This window comes from Mixophyes fleayi, chromosome 2 (assembly GCF_038048845.1).
Source record: "Mixophyes fleayi isolate aMixFle1 chromosome 2, aMixFle1.hap1, whole genome shotgun sequence".
Taxonomy (NCBI): Eukaryota; Metazoa; Chordata; class Amphibia; order Anura; family Limnodynastidae; genus Mixophyes; species Mixophyes fleayi.
The window spans coordinates 359,682,442-359,693,302 of NC_134403.1; the positions used below are offsets into that span (position 1 = coordinate 359,682,442).

The 10,861-nt window shown below is 40.6% G+C and overlaps 1 protein-coding gene across 1 annotated transcript; it reads left to right on the forward strand.

Moving 5' to 3' along the window:
- The first annotated feature begins 248 nt into the window (after nt 1–248).
- On the forward strand, nt 249–7,592 carry RIPPLY3 (ripply transcriptional repressor 3). The gene is made up of 4 exons (XM_075198231.1): nt 249–395; nt 3,774–3,843; nt 5,980–6,050; nt 6,616–7,592. Exons 1-4 carry the CDS (start codon nt 310–312, stop codon nt 6,866–6,868), a joined length of 480 nt encoding a protein of 159 aa, XP_075054332.1. The 5' UTR covers nt 249–309; the 3' UTR covers nt 6,869–7,592.
- The last annotated feature ends 3,269 nt before the right edge of the window (nt 7,593–10,861 follow it).

A 10,861-nucleotide genomic window follows, 5' to 3' on the forward strand; every position in this document is an offset into this window, starting at 1 on the left:
GATATTATGTACAAGAGTTTATGCAGATATTAGCATCAATTATGCATTATAAAACGATATAATGCAGGGCAGTATAATAAGTGTGATTATTGTTCTCGCTCCTGACTGTCGGACTCTCTTATCAGGGTCTAGTGGCAGGAGAAGTGTGTACTAAATTCTCCTGGAGGGGGGAGGCTCGCCCAGGCTGCCTCCTCCCCCTTTACCTGAGTGCCTGTTTACTTTAGGTGAGAGCTGAGAGCCGGTGAGATAAAGGAGCTGGTGCTCAATGGACCTGCCAGTCAGTGCACAGCCGGCTAGCTGTCCTCCACTATGGATTCTGCACACTATACTCTGAAGACCACAGTCTCCCACATGTGTCACTGCTCTAGAGCCATGGCCAGTGGTCCAGCAGAGAGGTAAGCTGCCAATGGCAGAGGGCTCCTTCACACCAATTTGTATCTATTAACAAAAAATACATCTCAACCATGTTCCTGGTGCATTTATCCGGACTCCATCTATTACATGAATGGAAAAATGTGCATTAATGTTCGAAATCTGCAGCATGCAACTTTTTTTTTTTTTTTTTTTTTTTAGTATTTATCACACCAGGGTTTGCGGTAGGTGTAAATTAAGAATAATGTATTTAAAAAGCATTAACTAACACAGCACAAACGCATTGTTGGGAATGAGCACTGTAAACCTTCGTTGTAACTGAATGAATCTAAATATTAAAGCAGAAACGGTTTTGCAGAGATAAATGTAGCAAAATATTTTCAATGAGGAGTCTGAAAGCTTCTTTGTCATTAGACAATATTTTCTGAGAAGTTACTCTATTTGTATATTAATTTGAAGTAAGAATTTTTATTTTTTTCTAGGTGTAAATTTAAATAGTTTTACTTGTGCGTGGCAAACCTGTTTCGTCTATTTTGTTTTTTGTTTCCCCTGTTTGTGCTTTAAAGGCAAACACACATTGATCAAATTATCCCTAATGTAGTTCTCAAACGAAAGCGCCAGGCATGGTTTTGATTGTAAGCTCTTAGAATCAGGATTCTCTTTGTTCTTTGTTTCAGTTTGAATTTTGATGTAATGTCTGTTTAACTTATTTGTACAATGTGCTATATAAACACTGGATCATAATATCATAATTATTATTATTATTATTATTATTATTATTATTAATAAAGTACACAAGGTAGGAACATGTACAATGATTAAGGGGCTAGATGTTGAAAGTGACTATAATCCAGAAGTAATATAGAAAAATATTTCCTTTACTGGAAATTACAGTAAATGAATCATTCAGGCCCCGAGCATTGACGATGGTATTTACTGTGAAATAATTTAAACAAGCAAGTTACTAGTTCAGAGCCATCTCATAGGGCAGGTTTAGAAATCTACGCCGTATATCGTTATATAGTCTCGGCTCGTTCACACCTATCCACTGTTCATGTAATTTTCAGACGATTACTAATGCCTGAAATCTGCATGAAAAATAGGATCATCATCAACATCATCATTTATTTATATAGCGCCACTAATTCCGCAGCGCTGTACAGAGAACTCACTCACATCAGTCCCTGCCCCATTGGGGCTTACAGTCTAAATTCCATAACATACACACACACACACACACACACAGACTAGGGTCAATTGTGTTAGCAGCCAATTAACCTACCAGTATGTTTTTGGAGTGTGAGAGGAAACCGGAGCACCCGGAGGAAACCCACGCAAACACGGGGAGAACATACAGATAATGATTAGTTTCTTACGGGCTTGTTCTCACAATTGCGTTCTTAAATGTAACGCTTACAATGTGTTAAATGCGCCAAAAAGGGCCTCTAAAGCGTATGTTGATTTTCATAAGTTTTACCCATTTTCCGATCGCATCCGTGTGAACGAGCCCAAAGGGTTCTACCGCAACCTGAGAGCCACGTGTTGCCTGAGTTTGCCGGAAGACTACTGAAGAAGAAATCTTGCATTTTTCTGTAATAGGATCCAACTCCACAATGTCTTTGAGATTTAATAGAAATGTCTGTGACTCCCCCCCCCTCTTACAGGTTAATTATAGGATTAGTGCTGTTCGCTATTTCAGCCTAGAGGTGTTCCTCGCTCAGCCTTTGAAGTTTGATTGTAAAGAGCTGACTCTGAAACTCGTTAGATAAATGCTGGTTTATATTACACTTCTTACAGGAGTTTTTTTCAGATATATTTACTTTATGGGGTGTTGCTGTAGGAACAGTTTGGTATTTTCAGTAAAAAAAATCTTTAGTTAAGAGTTGTTTAATGTATGAATGTTCTTCTGTGGAATGTAACAATATAAGTATTATACTACACTCACAAATCAAGTAAATCCACCCAACTGACAGCGAGAAAATATAAGTATATATGGTTAATGAAGCTGAAAACGGCATGTTTGCTTGTCATTACCCAACTTTAGGTAATAGCCTTGATGCATGGAAGAAAAATAAATATACGCCATAATGAAACGTGAAGTTGATATTTATTGCATGAAGGTCGAATCGCCCAGAAGTTGTCTTTAATATAGAGTAGTCTGTACCAGATAAATATTCCTAAATTAAATAGTCATTTAAAGCACAAATAAGGTTTATTTTTTAAAGCAGTGGAATTTGTTCATATTTGCTCATAGCACATGTTAGGGAATTTAGACTGTAAGCTGTGTGAGTGAGTTCTCTGTACAGCGCTGCGGAATTAGTGGTGCTATATAAATAGCTGATGATGATGATTATATTAGACAGTGTTGTACACAGGATATGTAATCATTCACAACAGTCCCTGACCCATTGGAGCTTACAATCTAAATTCCTTACTACGCACAGACAAGGGTCAACATTTGTCCAAAGCCAATTAGCCTACCAGTATGTTTTTGGATTGTGGGAGGAATATGGAGTAAGTTCACGCAAACACGGAGAGAACATACAAACGCCACACAGATAGAGCCTTTCTTTGGAATTGAACACGTGACCCTAGTGCTCTCAGGCGGCAATGCTAACTGCTGTGCCACCACGCTGCTCCGTATTTCAGCACCAACAGATTTAGGAGATACTTAACTTTGCTAAATATCCCCAGCATCATGCTTGTAAATAATACATACTTGCCTACTCTCCTGGAATTCCCTGGAGGCTCCCGAATTTCGGGGAGTCCTCCTGGACTCCCCGTAATTCGGTAGGCAAACCTCCCGGATTCGCAAAATTTACGGCATTGAATTGTGTGGGCGTGGCTTAATCGCGTCATTAACCTGCGCTATTTAATGCCGTGAATTTCGGCATTTAATAGTGGGGGTGGGGCTATGGTGACGCGACAATGCCCCCTCCTACTCCCCTGTCACATGACAAGTTTTGAAAGTTGGCATGTATGAAATAATGTCCATTATAACTTTGCGTTTGCACTACGACATTTGTTTCTTTTTGATTATCTATTTGCAACATCTTTGTAGAAATGCTAATGGCTATATCTGCAAAGTCTGTTTTTAGCACGTGAGGATATTTGAGCAATATTTGCGGTTCCCCAAATTACTTGGCCTTATTACATTTCCCTGCAGATGTTGCAAGAGGCATTAAGTAGAAGGAAAAAAACGAACAGTTCAATATATCTTAGTGTTGAAAGATGAGCACAGGATATTCTCCACAGATCTCTATTCCACCCACTAGATTTTTGCAAAAATATTTAGAATTTGCCCTGCAGGGAAGGTTGGTGGTTTATTATACTATAGTAATGGTAAGAAGAATTATATTAAACCACCTCACATGCTCATTATCATGCTTTAACTATTCCAGTAACCTCACACTGTGGAGACCCTGGGTATCTTCTTTTGGAAGCGGAGAATCAAGGACACAGGAAAGTCTGGTAAGTGGGATCGCTTAGTATTCTCAGACAACGCTATTATCTGTTTGTGGAGCCGTTAATGTACAACAACCAGGGGGTATATTTACTAAACTGTGGGTTTGAAAAAGTGGAGATGTTGCCTATAGCAACCAATCAGATTCTAGCTGTCATTTTGTGGAATGTACTAAATAAATGACAGCTAGAATCTGATTGGTTGCTATAAGCAACATCTCCACTTTTACAAACCCGCAGATTAGTAAATCTACCCCCGTGTCTCAGTGGAATTGACTAAACTGCAGTAAACAGACATTACTTATATTATCCTAACACTTTCCCCATATACAACATCAATAAGGATTTCCTGAATGCTGAAGATAATGGACCCTAGAGTAGGTTTGTGTGGTAGTCATTTAGATAGTAAGCTCCTATGGTACAGGGGCTGATGTGAATAACAAATAATATTCTCTGTAAAGCTCATGATCGGTGCTATATAGATATAGGATAATCATAATAATTACGTCTTCAGAGAACTCAGTGAATAAATGTGCACACAGACGTCTTTTCTCTGTCTGCCCTGTAGATTTATGGGGGTAGATTTACTAAAACTTCCTAAAAGGAGAAGTGAAGGTGTTGCCCATAGCAACCAATCAGATTCCAGCTATCATTCATCTACACTCTAGAAAATGATTTACATTATAAATACAATTCATTTAACGGGACTTACCATGAAAAATATCTTTTTAAAACAATATCTATTCTGTTTGAAGCCGAAAATTAAAGTTGCAATTATTCCAACAAAAATAACGATACATTCATGTCTGGCAATTTTTCATGGGAACGTGAACAAGCCATAGAGTGCAGCCTTGATGATGGAAGTCCCATTGTGTTTGTGAATGGAGCTGTGTTTGTAGTGTGTCCTTACTGGTCTTCCCAAAAACAGACTCAAACCCCTAAAATCTATTTTACATGCTTCGGCAAGACTGATTTTCCTTGCAAATAGCTATTCCTCTGTTGAATCACTCTGTATGTCTCTACACTGGCTGCCTGTCTTCTACCGAATCCAATATAAAATACTTTTACTAACCTACAAGGCCATCAACAAAGCTGCACCAACATACATCTCCTCTCTTGTCTCAAAATATCTCCCAACTCGGCAACTCCGTTCTGCAAAAGATCTGCGTCTCTCATCCACCCTCATTACATCCTCCCATTCCCGGTTACAGGACTTTTTTCGGGCTGCACCCACTCTATGGAACTCTCTCCCTCGCACAATAAGACTCTCCTCTGTTCTACAAACTTTCAAGCGTTCTCTGAAAACCTACCTATTCAGACAAGCTTATAATATTCCTCAACCACCATCTTAACCTCACTACCTTTAGCCTGTTACAAAATTTCACACAAGACAACTACCCCCGGAATAACATTGTTGTGTGACAGGATCATTTAGCTTATGAGTCACCCTACCTTTGCAGTCTGGCTGGGCCAAGATGCAAAATGTATACTTAACCTCATGTGTCAATCTCCCATTGTCCCATAGATTGTAAGCTTGCGAGCAGGGCCTTCTCACCTCTTTGTTTGTTTTACCCAGTTTGTTTATTAGTTTATTACGTTTGTCCCCAATTGTAAAGCGCTACGGAATATGTTGGCGCTATATAAATAAATGATGATGATGATGATGATGATAGTGTGTAACATCCCGATCTTACGTAGGTAAAGGATGTTCTATTCATGGGCACACAATAGACTTTCCCTATACTGCCTGCAGTCCTGTAAGTCAAGACAGCTGATTGCGAGGAACTGTGTTATGGTGATAGAATTACACTAAATCCCTGGACAATCTCAGTACTTCTCCTCTGCTAATGTCCTAGATCAGGCCTGGCCAGCCTGTGGCTCTCCAGGTGTTGTGAAACTACAAGCCCCAGCATGCTTGACCAGTAGATAACCAGCTGAGAGCTGGCAGGGCATGATGGAACTTGTAGTTTCACAACCACCTGGGGAGCCACAGGTTGGCCAGACCTGTCCTAGATCAAAGGTAGGGAACATGTGGCTATCCCTCAGCCAACAGCTGGCAGGGCATTCTGGGATTTGTAGTTCTAACCAGAGCCCGCATTATTTCCATGGAATATTCATTTTAATTGTACCTTTTTCTATTTACAGAAGGGCACATCAGATGGGGATAACTGTGTCACCAATACAAAAGGAGCACTGGGATTTCAGCACCCTGTGCGGTAAGTTGCAGTTCTCTCATATAGGGCTCTATTCACTATTATGCAGTAATAACTAATATATTTGATCGCTGCTTATCGCAGTGATAGAAAATATTGCATTGCCGCAATTTACTTTTTCCAGGGACAGCTGAGTGGTAATCAGCTCCCCAGCCAGGAGTTTTACTGGTTCGCCCGTCAGTCCTGCATGTATTTACGCATGGGTGACACGGCTTTGCCAGGTTGGCACACGCACAGTGGAACCCGGGAGCCCAGAGTTGGGCTTCCAGTTCTAATTTAATCTCCATGAAAAAAGCAAAAAAAACAATATTAAATTAATATAAGAAAAAAGTAAAAGAAAAATTTTAATAATTTTGCTGCAATTCTTACGAGCATTTGTTTTTGAAAGAAATAACATTGCTATCGCTATCCACCTGTATGGATGTATGTTTATAAGTAGGGTTGTATTTTATACTATTATATTCGCTAAGGCAGAAATCCACAAAATATGTCCTCTTGAGGGTATTAGTAGATATTTTATGTATTGATGGGAATAGCATTTTAATGTTGCTCTCTTTGCATTTAAAAGATTGTATATGCCCAAATCGAAGAAAGAGGAGTATCTACAGCACATGGGGAGGACGGTTCTTGCCAGTTTCCCAGTCCAGGCCACCATTGACTTCTATAACGACGACTCAGAGTCCGAGGAGGAAGAAGAAGACAACGAGATGGACTATTGTAACTACTACCGGCATTACGAGAGTTTTCCAGGACAAGAGGTTGGAGGCACCATGGAAGATAACTCAACATATTCCTCAGCCACTAAACAGTACAGCCAGTAATGGTAGGGGAAGTTGGGCTAGAAGAAACCAAAAACACCCAAAAAGATGGCTCTAACCATCTGGCAGTATTGTTAGCTAAAGGGGGGAGGAGCAGTGATTACTCCTCCCACAATTTGTCAAATCAGGATTAAATCCCGCATCCAGCGTCGGATCACACAATCGAGGCAGCCGCCTATGGCCAGTGGGCATAGAGGGCCTCGGATTACTTTGGCCTATTTTTATATGTTTTCGGGGTTTTGTGAGCGTGTGAATACCTTCTGTTTTAAGAAGGCTTTTGTGGCATCAGTCAGTAAATTTATTTTCAGGAAATGACTACTTCTCCGTCCTTTTAGCATGAATGCACAAAAAAATAACATTATCACACAGAGGGATATCTCCCAAGTCCTCGGGTTACAGGATACTTGGATTACGGATAAACACATCTGAGCTCTAACGTTTTCATGACAAATTGGAAATTAATTAGGAAGGGGCATCGACACTTTACAGCCCGAACAGTAAGAGGTAGAAGAGAGTGGCCAGGGCTGTTATATTTCATATGGACAGTGGTGGACCCAACCCCAAAAAATGACTAATAACTAACTTCTAAATAATTTCTATTCACCCATAAAACATTCATTGGTGTAGGAACCCGTGATCTTTTTTGCACTCCTGTAATTATTGTTTGTAAATATTTTGTACATCTTGTAAATATTTTTATTGTAAGTATTATAAAAATGTATATGGCTATGCACGCTTTATACTGGACTGTAATAAACTAATAAAAATGATTATTTGGGATATTTGTAAAATAATGTTTATGGTAAACAATTTTGATGCACAAATATTACAATCATCAAAACAGATCATAAAAAAATGTTTTAAATATAAATGATTTACCATTACAAACGATGTATGCTCTGTATAGGGAAATTGGATCATTTATTATAATTTACTCGGTTTAGTTATAATTCCAACATCCCAAACGGAACTTTGAAACAAAATTAGTCACATGACTGATATGGTCAAGATCTGTCCTACTAACATCAAGATCCAATCAGAACTCTCCCTCTTTGTGCAAGACCTCCCATCAGAAACACCTGTCCCAACCACAGAAAATCAGGACTGGTTTTAATATGACCGCAACAAATGATAATGTTTATTAGAATTACAAATTAGTGTGTAACTATTTCTTAAATTATGTTGTTATGAAAATGCTGCCAGGTTACAAATAATAGGATAAAATATGATATAATCATCAGGTATTTATATAGCACCACTAATTCGCAGTGCTGTGCAGAGAACTCACTCACATCAGTCCCTGCCCCATTGGAGCTTACAGTCTAAATTCCCTAACATACACAGACACATAGATCAAGAGAGAGACTAGGGTCAAATTTGATAGCAGCCAATTAACCTACCAGTATGTTTTTTTGGGCGTGTGGGAGGAAACCGGAGCATCCAGAGGAAACCCACACAAACACAGGGAGAACATACAATCTCCACACAAATAAGGCCATGGTCGGGAATCAAACTCATGACCCCAGTGTTGTGGGGCAGAAGTGCTAACCACTAAGCCACCGTGGTGCTCAGTAATAGTCTAATAAGTATGTACTGTATGTTCCTACATCGACATGTGAATTTAGTGTTTACAAGCATAACGCATCTATAGGACCTAAGTTTGCATCACTTAATGATGGATCCAAGGTAGGGAGGGCCTGATTGGCTGCAGTCCATTGCTCCGAAATAACTTTGCTGGGAAAGAAGAATCTACCGTCCCAGCAATCAGAGGGATTTTGAGTGACAGGTGAGCCCGGCATGTGACCGGCCTAGGGTCGGAGGAGATTGGATCCCTTGCATTGCAGTAGTGAGGGTGAAAATAAACAGATCGCTGGGACAGGTAAGTTAGACAGGGAGAGAGACTGAGAGAGGGAAAGAGACACTGGATAAAGTACAGGAGAAAATGACACAGAAAATAAAAATACAATAGTAGATAGAATTGCATTTGCACTACATTTACTATCAGGTATGTTTTTCAGACATGTTACTAGGTTGATATAATTACTGTCCCAAGCCCAACAAAGATGGCTCTGGTGCATTTAGATGGTCCGCCCAGTGTACATCAAGGTGATCACTTTCTCTCCGCTCCCTAAGTGCGTCTAGGCTTGTGGGCAGGTGGGAAGAACCCAAGCGGTAAATGTATCAAGCTGAGAGTTTTGTGGAAAACCCTTTACAAGCCAGCGCCGCTTTAAATTTTAGCTGCAAAGTCGCAGATTTCCGGCGAGTTGAAAAAAACGGACCATAATACATTTACCCCCTAGAATCTGATTGGTTGCTATAGGCAACATCTCCACTTTTCAAACCCGCCGGAACACTCTCAGTTTTATACATTTACCCCCAGATGTCCAACCTCCAAGCGCTTTAGACCCACCTCTTAAACTAATTATTTTTTTTTTCTAAACTCTGACGGGGTGCTGTCTGAGGTTGGCATTGCTGCCTGCCTGTTGGGCTCTCTCTGACGGGTGCTGTCTGAGGTTGGCATTGCTGCCTGCCTGTTGGGCTCTCTCTGACGGGTGCTGTCTGAGGTTGGCATTGCTGCCTGCCTGTTGGGGTTCTGACAGGTTCCATCTATGGTTAGAAGTTCTGCCTGCTGTCTGCAGCTCTAACAGGATTCTGTCTGTAAAGTAAGAATGATAATAATATGATGATCAGGGTACAAGCCTTAGTGAGAGGTAACAAGGGGTTAACACATAAGGGTTTGAGGATGTGGAAGATTTGGCTGCTGGTGGCACTTGAGATACAGACAACTCTCTCTGTTTACAGACTCCTGGGAAAGGAAAAGACCAGGAAGTAAGAAGTGGAATTTAGCGAAGCAGAACCAGAGCAGGCTGGATGCATTTTCTTTTATTGGTGACAAAGTGCACAGTGTCCATCTGTGACATCCGAGATGAGCCAATAATGCATGAGACGGAATTAAGAAATAAGATTAATAGGTCTATTTATTAAGCGGTGAAGAGACAAGACACAAACGGCTCTTCACTGCTTTTTGTTATTTAAGAAAAATCGTTGATGTCTCCGGCATTAACCTAATTACCGGCACTTAGTGATGATCCCATAGACCTCTATGGGGACAGCAGCATTAGGTCATTTATTAAGCTTTGAAAAGCTTTCTTTTTTGCAGTAATATCACCCCAGAATGGATCCAATGGGATCCAGCTGAAGCCTCTCCGGCTGGATCACCCCCGGGAGAAGGCGCTATACACATACACATAGCACTTTCTCCGTCTTCGAAGAGGAGGGTCGACTTCGCTGGCGCTCCAGCGCGGTAAATTACAGTGGTACTTCATTATGCATCGCTGCCATTTTTGATTGTTACTATAGTATATTAATACATAGACCCCTAAGTTCTCACTCCAAATAAGGAGACTACCTAACACACACACATATATATCTAACTAGTGATATCACTTGTGTCACATGAGTCATTGTGAAATTGTGCGATGATGACATATACCGGTCACTCACAACATTAAAACCACCTGCCTAATATCATCATCATCATCATCACCATTTATTTATATAGCGCCACTGATTCCACAGCGCTGTACAGAGAACTTATTCACATCAGTCCCTGCCCCATTGGAGCTTACAGTCTAAATTTCCTAACATGAACACAGACAGACACACACACACACACACACTAGGGTCAATTTTTATAGCAGCCAATTAACCTACTAGTATATTTTTGGAGTGTGGGAGGAAACCAGAGCACCCGGAGGAAACCCACTCAAACACGGGGAGAACATACAAACTCCACACAGATAAGGTCATGATTGGGAATTGAACTCATGACCCCAGCGCTGTGAGGCAGAAGTGCTAACCACTTAGCCACCGTGCTGCCCACCAGTCTGTAATATTGTGTAGGTCCCCCCTCGTGCTGCTAAAACAGCTTTGACCCGTTGAGGCATGGACTTCACAAGATTTCTGAAGGTGTCCTTTGGTATCTGGCACCAAGAC